Source organism: Neopsephotus bourkii, unplaced genomic scaffold, assembly GCF_033783945.1.
Source record: "Neopsephotus bourkii isolate Nb327-2 ecotype Australia unplaced genomic scaffold, CSIRO-AGI_Nbou_v1 NB_1749, whole genome shotgun sequence".
In the NCBI taxonomy this organism is placed as follows: Eukaryota; Metazoa; Chordata; class Aves; order Psittaciformes; family Psittacidae; genus Neopsephotus; species Neopsephotus bourkii.
In genome coordinates, this window is record NW_026902223.1 from 433018 (window position 1) to 444078 (window position 11061).

The 11061-nt window shown below is 63.9% G+C and overlaps 1 protein-coding gene across 2 annotated transcripts in view; it reads right to left on the reverse strand.

The window, feature by feature from the left end:
* DNAH17 (dynein axonemal heavy chain 17) overlaps positions 1-10801 on the reverse strand; it is a 33986-nt gene extending 23185 nt beyond the window's left edge. Inside the window, exons 1-28 of one of the 2 annotated variants that reach the window (XM_061377444.1) lie at positions 10376-10783; positions 9685-9878; positions 9295-9487; positions 9120-9219; positions 8947-9032; positions 8685-8810; positions 8284-8439; positions 8120-8203; positions 7667-7834; positions 7340-7456; positions 6969-7237; positions 6677-6872; positions 6415-6558; positions 6018-6126; positions 5706-5809; positions 5474-5614; positions 4963-5106; positions 4585-4767; positions 4244-4498; positions 3043-3212; positions 2564-2786; positions 2368-2484; positions 2200-2286; positions 1817-1969; positions 1152-1400; positions 837-959; positions 289-636; positions 123-214 (exon numbers count right to left, since the gene is read on the reverse strand). In XM_061377444.1, coding sequence (XP_061233428.1) covers positions 123-214; positions 289-636; positions 837-959; positions 1152-1400; positions 1817-1969; positions 2200-2286; positions 2368-2484; positions 2564-2786; positions 3043-3212; positions 4244-4498; positions 4585-4767; positions 4963-5106; positions 5474-5614; positions 5706-5809; positions 6018-6126; positions 6415-6558; positions 6677-6872; positions 6969-7237; positions 7340-7456; positions 7667-7834; positions 8120-8203; positions 8284-8439; positions 8685-8810; positions 8947-9032; positions 9120-9219; positions 9295-9487; positions 9685-9878; positions 10376-10711 — 4667 coding nt within the window. In that variant the 5' untranslated portion in view covers positions 10712-10783. Of the gene's footprint in view, positions 1-122; positions 215-288; positions 637-836; positions 960-1151; positions 1401-1816; positions 1970-2199; positions 2287-2367; positions 2485-2563; positions 2787-3042; positions 3213-4243; positions 4499-4584; positions 4768-4962; positions 5107-5473; positions 5615-5705; positions 5810-6017; positions 6127-6414; positions 6559-6676; positions 6873-6968; positions 7238-7339; positions 7457-7666; positions 7835-8119; positions 8204-8283; positions 8440-8684; positions 8811-8946; positions 9033-9119; positions 9220-9294; positions 9488-9684; positions 9879-10375 lie in introns of both variants that reach the window. The other variant, XM_061377443.1, reaches the window with a different exon arrangement.
* Positions 10802-11061: the final 260 nt, after the last annotated feature.

Here is an 11061-nt window from a genome sequence, read left to right on the forward strand (position 1 = left end):
TAAGCCCTGATGTAGTAGTGTTTGCTAAGTACTTGTCATGTTGAGGTAAACACCACTTGGGAGAAACCAGACTCCTCCTTTGGCCTCTCTGCCATGCTTCAGCAGGACAGCTCAAACCTCACCTCTTCTGCAACTCCTCCAGCTTCTCATAGAGACCACTCTTGTTTGTAGCTTCAATCACATTGGGAGTTCTTACTGCATCAGCCATTAATTCCTGCAGGAAGAAAACCGCTTCAGCTCTACCCGAAGCAGCGACGAGCTCCCGGGCCCCAGGAACTGGCTTCGCACTTTGAAATCCTTATCAATAGCCTCAAAATGCTTCGAGTCCTCTGGCAGCTGGCTGCGGATGTCTTCGGAGCCAATGAAGATGCTCTCCAGGTGACTCCATGTCCTCTGTACCTCAAGCCAGATGCTGATGATGGTGTCAGCGGTCGACAGCTTGCACTGCCAGGATGACACCTCCTGAAGGAAGAAGGTGAGGTACTTGGAGGTCATCAGGTTCTGCAGCTGCACTTGGTTGTCCTCCAGCGTCTCAATGAGCTCTTCATCCAACTTGAGCAGCATGATGCCAGTCCTGGCGTGAGGCTCATGCTCAAACTCCATTGTCGCCCAGGTAGCGTCCAGGCTGCTCAGCACCTGCAGACGGGTGAGAAAGGAGCTGGACTCTGTGGTGCCGAGTGCCGGGTCCTGTGGAAAGGCAGCAGCAGGAAAGCCTCCTCCAGGGGATGAGCTCCATGGCACCGCACTGTGTGTGGACTCCAGCCCTGGGAGCAGGAACACAAGTGCTGACAGCACAGAGCCACAGCAGAGCAGGGGAGGAACTGAGCCCCAGTTACCTTCTCCATTCCTAGCTCCTTTATGGCTTTGTCCACGATGCCATGAACCTCATCCTCAAAGTTGTGCAGGTTCAGCTGCAGCACATCCGCAAGGGTCGTGTCCTCAGACATGGTGAAGTTCACCTGGAGCAGAACCAGCACTGTTGGGACATGGACTCCCCTTGGCAGGGGCAGCCCAGTTCTAACCCAGATGAGGTCACTGACACATTTAAAGACCCTGCACAAATATTTGCTCATGGGCAGCTCTTAAAAGAGATTGCATGCTTGCTGTGATGGATGCAGATCCCAGGCCAGGGGTGGGAGGGTTCGGAGCACCTGGGTTGCCTGCATGAGCTCCTGCCAGTGCCGGTCCCTGATGGCAGGATTCTGCAGCTCGTTCACGGCACGCAGGGACGTTATCATGTTCTTCACACTGGTGTCCAGCCCTATGAATGCATCCCAGCTTCTCATCTCCTTATCCAAGCTCCTAATGTCTTTAGCAAATTTCTTACAGTCACTATCCATCTGCTCAACATCAATATCCTTCCACCTGGTGGTCTTCCAGTCGTCGATATTGGTGTTAACCTGAATTTGGGAATACATGCTCACAGTTAGCAGAAGCGTTCCTGCCCAGTGCCTGTACTGGGTGCACAGCCCCCCTCAGCAGAGCTGCCCTAATGCTGTGACTACAGCCTGCTCTGTGTCTCGTCCCCCCCCCATGGCATGAGCCTCTCGGAGGAGCCGGCTGCACTCTGCCATCAAGCCCTTGGCCTGAAGACACCGCTGGGCATGGTGCCCTGGTGCAGGGACCAGCATCAAGCCCAGGGCTCCCCGTCCCCACGCTCCCTGCTGACAGCCACCATCTGCACACACTGGGCAGCTCTTTATGGCCTCGGGAGCTTCAAAAGCATGAGGAGCACACCCAGGACCCTGCTCTGCACATCCTCGCCTCCTGCCACCTCCTGCCCTCCCTGTGCTGGGGCACAGGCTGGGGCACCTACCAGGGTGATCATGTCCCAGAGCTGCTTCAGCAGGCACGCCTCCCGCCGGCACGCTTTGAGCTGTTTGTACTCTGGGACCAGCACTTCGAAGAGCCCGGCTGACTCGGACAGGGCAGCCAGGTCACCCTCCATGGCCGTGATCAGCTTCCGCTGCTGGGAGGAGAAAGAGGAAAGGGCTCAGCCAGGGTCAGCGTGAAGGGGACGTCTCCTACCCCAGCAATGGCTCTGTCCCTGCTGCAGCATGGTGGGGATGGGAGGCTGCCTCAGAGCCAGAGCCTCCCCACTGGGATGGAGCTGGAGCAGAGCCCCTGTGTATGGGGCTGGGGGTGGCCGGGCAGTGCCAAAGAGGACAGCACCATTCTTGGTGTCCTCCCCTTTCTCACCGTGTTCAAGGCCTCGTAGGGGTCTTGGTGCGTGAACAGGAACGGGGCACCCTCCCGGAACCTCTCCTGGAAGATTTGCTGCTGGACCTGCGCGGGAGGACGGGGCTCAGGGGGCACTCGGGAGAGCAGCGGGGGCTTCCCCAGGCTGCCGAGCCCCAGGGTGGGCACCTCGAACTGCCGGCACTTCCTGCGGATGGTGCTGGCCTCACTGGCCTGCAGCGGTGCTGCCTCCTGCTTCACCCGCAGGCAGAGCTTCTTGGTGCTGTCCCAGTGCTCGGGGAGCTCCTGCAGCCAGCACAGCACAGTGTGGGCACCCTGCTCCCCCGCAGCCAGCACCCAGCCCCCCGCAACCCACGGGGCTCACCTGGAGCTGCAGGTGGACTCTCTCTGGCATCTCCACTCCGTACATGCTGAGCAGGGCAATCGCCTCCCTCAGGGGCTGAAACATGGTGTCGGTCGTCGCTTGCCTCTCCTTGACCCTCATCAGGTGCCCCATCACTGCCACCAGCCCGTCATAGTCTCCCTCCTCCAGAGGTTTACTCAAGCCGGTGTTGGTGTCGTTGATGAACTCCTCCAGGTCCATGAGGCTGGGAGGAAGGTGCTGGTGCTCACTGGGCGTCCCTGACAGGGCTCAGAGCTGCCCCTCTGCCTGCCATGGGCTTGTTCTGCAGGGCACAGCCCCGGGGGATGCACCCATCACCTCTACCCATCACCAGTGCTTTCACCCACCCCTCCACGGCTCCAGCCCTGCCCTGGCACATGGCGGTGCCTTTGCCACAGCCCAGGCAGGCTCCGGTCACGGGGAGCACCCTGTCCCTATGCTGGAGTTCACCAAACCCCTACCTGTTGGTGACGTGGTCCATGAGGTGCTGCCGGAGCACCAGGCCCCGCTCCTTGATGGTTTTCAGCAGCGCCTGCTTGAAGGGGCGGCAGTCGCTCTGCAGCCACCCCCCAAATACCTTGGTGTTGGCAAACCCCGACACCTCCGTGCACAGCACCTCGCATGTGTCAATCTGGGGACGAGAGCGGGTCACAGCCAGCGGCCAGCACCTCCCCGGGCACCTGGCAGCTCCCCGGGCACCCGGCAGCTCCCCAGGCACCCAGCACCTCCCCAGGCACCCAGCACCTCCCCTGGCACCCAGCACCTCCCCGGGCACCCGGCACCTCCCCGGGCACCCGGCACCTCCCCGGGCACCCGGCACCTCCCCGGGCACCCAGCACCTCCCCGGGCACCCGGCACCTCCCCGGGCACCCGGCACCTCCCCGGGCACCCAGCACCTCCCCGGGCACCCAGCACCTCCCCTGGCACCCAGCACCTCCCCGGGCACCCAGCACCTCCCCTGGCACCCAGCACCTCCCCGGGCACCCGGCACCTCCCCGGGCACCCGGCACCTCCCCGGGCACCCGGCACCTCCCCGGGCACCCAGCACCTCCCCAGGCACCCAGCACCTCCCCGGGCACCCGGCACCTCCCCGGGCACCCAGCACCTCCCCGGGCACCCGGCACCTCCCCGGCACCCAGCACCTCCCCGGGCACCCAGCACCTCCCCGGGCACCCGGCACCTCCCCGGGCACCCGGCACCTCCCCGGGCACCCGGCACCTCCCCGGGCACCCGGCACCTCCCCGGGCATCCAGCACCTCCCCAGGCACCTGGCACCTCCCCGGGCACCCGGCACCTCCCCGGGTGGCACCCAGCACCTCCCCGGGCACCCGGCACCTCCCCGGGCACCCGGCACCTCCCCGGGCACCCAGCACCTCCCCTGGCACCCGGCACCTCCCCGGGCACCCAGCACCTCCCCGGGCACCCGGCACCTCCCCGGGCACCCAGCACCTCCCCAGGCACCCAGCACCTCCCCGGGCACCCGGCACCTCCCCGGGCACCCAGCACCTCCCCAGGCACCCGGCACCTCCCCGGGCACCCGGCACCTCCCCGGGCACCCAGCACCTCCCCAGGCACCCAGCACCTCCCCAGGCACCCGGCACCTCCCCGGGCACCCAGCACCTCCCCGGGCACCCAGCACCTCCCCGGGCACCTGCCCCGCACCTCCTCTTGAAAGTGCTTGAGGGATGGGGCCCCTTGGGGCAGGGGCTCCTCCGGCCTCGTGTCCTCCTCCTCGGGGACGGGGGCACCGCCGAAGGCGAGGAAGAGCTGCAGGAACCGCTGGGGGTCCTCCCGCCACAGGTGGGCCTGCTCCTGGAACGCGGCGCTGTACTCCTCGCCTTCTGACATGGCATCGACCACCAGCATCACCACCTCCTCCCGCATGCTGCTGAGCTCCTCGTGCTCCTCCAGCGTGGTCTGCAGGGATGGGCAGAGCTCTCGGGCACCGGGCACCCTCAGCCAGCGGCAGCCGAGCCGGGAGGTGCCGCCTGCCGGGGACCAACCTTGTAGCTGAGCTTCCCCGGCAGCAGGCGAGGGATGCACACTGCGGCCCCGAAGAGATCACTCAGCAAGCTCTCCGTGAGCTCCAGGAAGCTGTTTTCCCCTCCCAGCTCCAGCGAGGGCCGGTACTGCACTCTGCCATCACGCAGCTCCATTTGCACCTCGAACAAAGGGGCCACGTTGGCCTGAAACAGGTCATCACCTCGTGTGGTGCTTCGCATCCTGTATCGCCCCAGCCCCACGGTGGGGACGAGGGGGGACACGGGCCCCTCTGGCACTCTCTGCCCCGTGCACCAAAGCATGTTTGGCCACTAAACAAGTGCCTGAAGCCACCACCGGTGGGCAGTGGCCACCCCGAGCAGGGGCAAACCTGGACCTACATCAGGGGCCATGTTGTTGAGCAGCAGCTGCAGAGATCTGCGGACAAATCTGAAGAGCCCGCCCAGCACAATCCCGTCCACATAATCCACATAGTCCAGCCATGCCTGCGCTGTCACATCAGCCCTCAGCAGGTTCGCATTCTCCTGCAAGCGGGGTGAAACAACTCGTGTCTGTCAATGAACACCGTGTATTTGCCCTTGAACCCCAAGCAATGTCCCAGCTCCAAGCACTGCCGGTGCACTGCCTGTGGCCCCACGGGTCCATCCGGCCTGGCTGTCCCACGGGCCCCACATCCTTCCCTCTCTCCCTGCTGTACAACCCCAGAACGCAGCCCAGACCCCCCTGGGAAGGCAGCGGGCTCCTCGGCTCAGCACGCAGCAGCACAGACCCCAGGGCTGAGCCCAATGCTGGCAGCTACAGAGCGGGGACAGTGCTGTGCTGAGAGCACTGCAGCGTCAGCACACTCCATGTCACACTGCCCCACAGGAAGCGTCCTGGGCTGTGCCTCACCTCCAGCATCCCTTGGATCTTTACGCCTGCGTCCTTCATGGCAGTGTAGCACCTGGTCAGGGTGTTTGCTCGCCCATCCAGGTCCAGGAGCGCTGTTTCCTTCTTGTCCTTCCTTTGGAACAAGGGATCTGCTGAGCACACCTGCAGGGAGAAGAAAGCAGAGCTGCTCCGTGGTGCTGGGGAGGGGTAAATCCCTGCAGGAAGCTTCGCTGAAGGCACCAGCAAACGCTACCTCTATCAGCTGGGTGATGTGTTCCACGTTTAACTTTGCCTTCTGGACCCTGCTCTGCAAGTCATACAAGACACCTCTCATCTGCTGGATGTACTCCATGACGCCTGGGAGGGAAACACGCACCCAGGGTTGACGGGTTACACAGACCCCTCCGAGGCAATGCGCCATGGGGTCACCGGGGGGCAGCGCGGTCCAGCCCCCACCTCAGCCATGCCCTGTTCAGGGGAGCTGAGGGCAGGTGCTTGGCCAGAGGTGGGAAGGTGCCAGGGCCCCCGGAGCACACACAGCGGATCTCTGGCCTGGGGTTTGTACCTTCATGGTGCCAGAACAGGGTGCTCTCTGCGCAGGCGAGCTGCTCATCCACGGCCTCCAGCTCCCCCGCCACCAGCGGCAGCTCCACTGGCAGCAGCCTCAGCTTCACCTGCGGACCCAGCGCGGGTGAGCAGGGACTGCCCCGCTGAGCATGGCTGTACTCGCCCCTGTGAGCCCCGGCCTCACAGAGGAACGGGCTCCCCCCATGCTGGGGAATGGCAGCAGCAGCTTGGCTCAGCGCTGGGGTCAGCCAGGACGCGGGGTGATGGTCACGCGCCTGCTGCACCCGAACAGCCCTCGGCTTCCAGGACCCATTTCATGAGTCTCCCCCCGGGGCTCCCCGGCCAGTGCTCAGTGCATGGGAAAGCAGTTGGGTCGTCCCCCCTTTGCGACCTGCCTCATTGTACCAGCCAGTGATAAGGTTCAGGTTGTCCACAAACTGTTGGAACATCTCATTTTGAGCAAACAGGGCCTCAGCGCTGCTCGGGACATCCATCCCTTGCAAGTTCAGGTACTTCACCTCCCGCAGCACAGCCATGAGCTGTGAGACACCATGGCCAGAGAAAAGACTTGTGAGGGGAACCCATGAGGTCCCACGCTGAGCCCCATTGACTGACGCTCAGGGGAGGCATCGCTGGCACTGCCCGCGCAGCACCAACCTCTTTGCTGAAGTTCACGCTGAGGAGGGAAGAGCTGGGGTCCCGCAGGATCAGGGGCTGCTCCAGGCTGAAGCGGCAGTCCTTTCCGGGCCCCTGCACCCACTCCATGTAGACGTCCTCACGGAAGCCTTGCAGCAGCCCCATCATCTCTTCGTACTTCTCGGCCAGCAGTTTGGCTTCAGGGCTGAGCATCACCCTGCCCACATCATGATAAAGCAGCAGCTGCTGCAGGGGAAGGAGGCACACGCAGGGCCAGACCCTGCCCCGTGTCCCATGGGTGACCCACACGTACGGGTGGTTGATGGAGAACAAGTCCTTGTAGGGCCCCTGCAGGCGCTCCTGCAGCTCCAGAGCCCACCTGAGCTGCCCGGCCACCGGTGGCATGTTTTTACTGATGGCTGGGCCCGTCCCGCGCGGCAGCGGGGAGGAGATGTGGGTGTCATAGAGCACCTTCACATCCTCCAGCTCGGCCTTAAACATCCCCAGCAGGGCTGAGTAGTGAGGGGACAGCGCAGCTTTTACCAGAGGTCGCTCCAGCAGGTGGGAAAACATGTGCACCAGCTGCGGGAGAGAGGCGCTGGCTTCGGCTCTCCAGAGCATCCCAGAGCAGCCACTGAAAGCCCGCGGTGGCCAGCATGGTGCAGATGCTGAGGGCACAGGTACCTTCACAGCGGACGTCAGGCAGCTGCAGCCCTGGAAGCCTTGGCAGAGGATGGTGGCCAGCCGCCTGTCGATGTCCTCAATCCTCTTCTGGAACTCCACAAAGTCTGTGTTCAGTTGCTGCCAGGAGAGAGCAAAATGATTGAGCCCGGTGCAGCCTCTGCGCTTCCCTCCGAGGTCCTTCCTGAAGGGTTTGCTGAGCCTGGAGGGCTGGACCCCACGGCCTGCCTGACGTGCTGCCATGGGGCAGGTTTCGCCCTTGCAGTGCGCCGACCAAGGGATTTTGTTTCATTTAGCAGAGGTTTAAACGTGGTACCAGCATCCACCCACCTCCTCGGTGGGATCCAAGGAGTCGTATCTGCAGTCAGAAAAAACCTTGATGATTTCAGCCACCTCGGTGTAGATCTGAAACACCTGAGCCCCGAGGATGTTTCCTTTCACTCCTCCCAGCTCTGCCTTCTCCAGCTTCAGGAACTCCATAGCTGTCTGGTACAGGTCCTGGCAAGCACAAACCATCTCACCTGGCTTCTCTTGGTGGCCAGCCCTGGCCCCCCATGTGCTGGGGCGCGGGTGCAGGAGCTGCAGCACCGGTGCACAGCTGTGTCCTGTGAGCTCCCTGCTCCCCTGGAGCATCCTTCCCAGGGACGGGTGCTGTGCTGGGCTCCAAGCTGTGCTCCCAGCCACGCATCACTGCTGCTCCCCCTGCACCAGCAGCCCCAGCCCACCCCAGGGCTGCAGCTCTCAGGGACCAGCCACATTGTGCCCCATGTGCTGTGCTCTCACCTCAATCATCCTGAGCCTGTGCAGGAAGGACTCTGTCCTCCTGAAGATGATGCTGGGGGGGAAGTCCCAGAGGTGCGGGTCCTCCTGCAAGGGGACAGGAGCCATCAGCAACCAGAGCTGGCATCAATGGGGCTGGGCAGAGCCCCACCATTCCGTGCACCCACCGGGAACAACGTGGGCACCAGGTCGGAGCAGTAAGTGTTGTAGGACTGGAAGAGGTTCTCTATGGTGGAGATGCTCAGTTTGATTGCCCTCAAGGTCTCTTCAGGTTCTCCTTGCAGCCCCTTCATCACGTCCTCGGGGCTCAGGAAGTTCCGGGTCTAGGACAGGCGGATACAGTCAGGGGCTGTCGGCAGAGGGGAACACAAAGGGCTCCTTCTGCCCCTGTCCGCTCTCTGGCCTCTGGTGACAGCCGGGGACCCGCGCTCCAGCCCCACGCTGGGCTTTACGGGGCCCTTGACTGGGTGCCTCCATCACCCGAGCTGGGGTCCCCACAGCTGCCCGATGCCACCCCTCCCACTGCTGCCCCAGGGCCGGAGGGGGTGGCTCGGGGTGGGGGCTCTACCAGGTGGATGAGGAGGTTGCAGATCTCCTGCAGGAGCACGAGCACGCGTGGGGGGGAGCCGTAGTGCCGGCAGCTGGCCCGGAGCAGGCGGAGGGCGCACAGCGCCCGGTCCAGGCAGGGCTGCAGCTGCGGGAGCAGAGCCCCGTTAGGGCAGGGCCCTGGCTGTGTAAGGAGGGTCGGCAGAGCCGGGCTGGAGCCAGACCACAGCTGCTCTACCGGGATGGGAAGGCAGTGCCTGGTTCCTGTGCCGCGTACAACTCACCTCGGAGTAATCCGCTTGCTCCATCTCTTCCAGCAGGATGCGGAGTGGCTGCAGGTGGAAGCTGATGTCCTTGGCTTCCTCCAGGCCTGGCCCAAGGGAGAAACCCAGGGCTGGGTATGGGGTAGCCTCGATGGAGGGACAGAGGCAGCTGCCCACCACCCCAGGGCACTGACCAGCACTGACGTCCTGGAACATGCTCTGCAGCACCGGCCAGAAGCAGCTGTTGGCCTTTTCCAGCATCTCTGCCAGAACTGTCACCCGTGGAGAGAGCAGCTGGCAGGGAGAGGTGGGCGGCTCAGCGCCAGGGCTCGGCACTGGCGAAGCAGCCACTGCCTGCCTGGGCAGTACCTGGTCATTGATGCACTGCAGGTTCACTGTCCTAGTGTGCCAGAACTCAAACTCGGCCCTGGGCAGGGGGTGCAGCCCCTCCAGCAGCGGCTCTGCCGAGTCCTTGCTCAGGATGTCCCTGATCTGCTGGGACCACTCAGTGACGATGGTCTCTGTGGCATGCAGCACCGAAACGTCCATGGACCCTGCCAGGCTGAAAGGGGATGGGGTCACTCCCCCACACTGGGACCAGCCTTGAACCATCCCCATGGGGCCTGCCAGCCCAGCAGCCTGGCCTGAGCACCCCTGAGCTCTGCTGCTGGGGATGCTGTGCCCAGGGATGCTCAGGGACCGAGCCGGTGCTGCAGCTCCCGTCCCTCCCAGAGGCACTCAGGCCCCAGCAGCACCCACCAGTCGAGGACGGTGCTGGAGCCCTCCTGAACATCCAGGTGCTTGGGCAGCGGGAGCAGCGGCTTCCCCTGCATCTTCCCGCCCATCACAAGGTTCTCGTTCCTCAGCCGCTGAACTTGTCTGGTGACGTCCTCCACCACCCCCCCGGGCCAGCCGGCCGTGTTCTCCTCGCTCAGGAGCAGGGGGGCCACGATCTGGGGGACGGGGCTGGGTCAGGTCTCCCATTGCAGAGGGCACCGTGCAGCAGCGCTGGGAGCAGCTTCCCCTCCTGCTGCCCACCTGAGCACGGAGGGTTTGGCTGATGCATCTCTCATCAGGAGCCCCCCAGCCTATGGTGGATTTCCAGCTCTCATGGGAGCAGTGAGTGCATCAGCAAAACCCTGGCGCTGAGGAGGAACATGGGGGTTCCCAGGGCTTTTGGGTGCTGTGGGAACATTCATGGGGAGTTTGAGAGGAACCCACTCGGCCACCCCCCACTGCAGGGACAGGGAAGGGGGAACGTTGCTGGGTTTTTAAACCTGCAGGGGGGAAGCGATGAGTCTGAGGCACAGGAGAAACCCGTGCTGGTGACCATCATCACCTCTGTGGCCAGGTGCTGGGGCGCCAGTGCCTGCAGCAACTTTTCTTCTATCAGTGTCATCCAGTGCCCTTCTGAGCCCACCTCAAGCACCAGCCCGTGTGGGGAACCCACCTCCTCCACCACGGTGATGAAGTGCTCCACAGGCGAGGGGCCGATGTCCCCCACCAGCAGCCCGCTCCGGTAGTTCTCCTGGGTGATGCTCTCCTTCTTCTCCTTCACGAAGTAGACACCCTTGCCCCTGAGGGCTGGGGGGAAGCAGGGGGTGGCCTGGAGCTGCCCAGCTGGATGCAGCCCCAGCACCAGCTCCAGCACGTCCTCCTGCCCAAAGAACTCGTTCAGCACAGCCACGGTCTCCTCACTGCCCATGAACTTGTTCCACTTGTCGGGCCGGATGCTCATCAGGTGCAGGGCAAAGCTCTCCAGGAAATCCTGCCGTGCATCCGCCATCCTGCCGGCACCCCAGTGCCTGGGAGACCCAGGCAAAGCCCCCTCAGTGCCGTGCTGGGCAGGCCCTACAACCCCAGCCCTGCCACCAGGGCCCCCTTGCCCAGCTCCAGAGCCACAGAGAGCTGCTGGTCCCCACCCCTGCCTGGGCCCATCCGCATGGATGGGCTCCATCCCCCCCCCTCCTGCCTGGCCCTACCGCTCCCCTGCTCCGTCGCACTCGGCTCGCCAGGAGCCTCCAGCTGCTCCCTTCAGCCCAGCCCAACGGACACCGGCACCAGCCCAACAGACACCGGCACCAGCCCAACGGACACCGGCACCAGCCCAACGGACACCAGCCCCAGCCCCAGCCA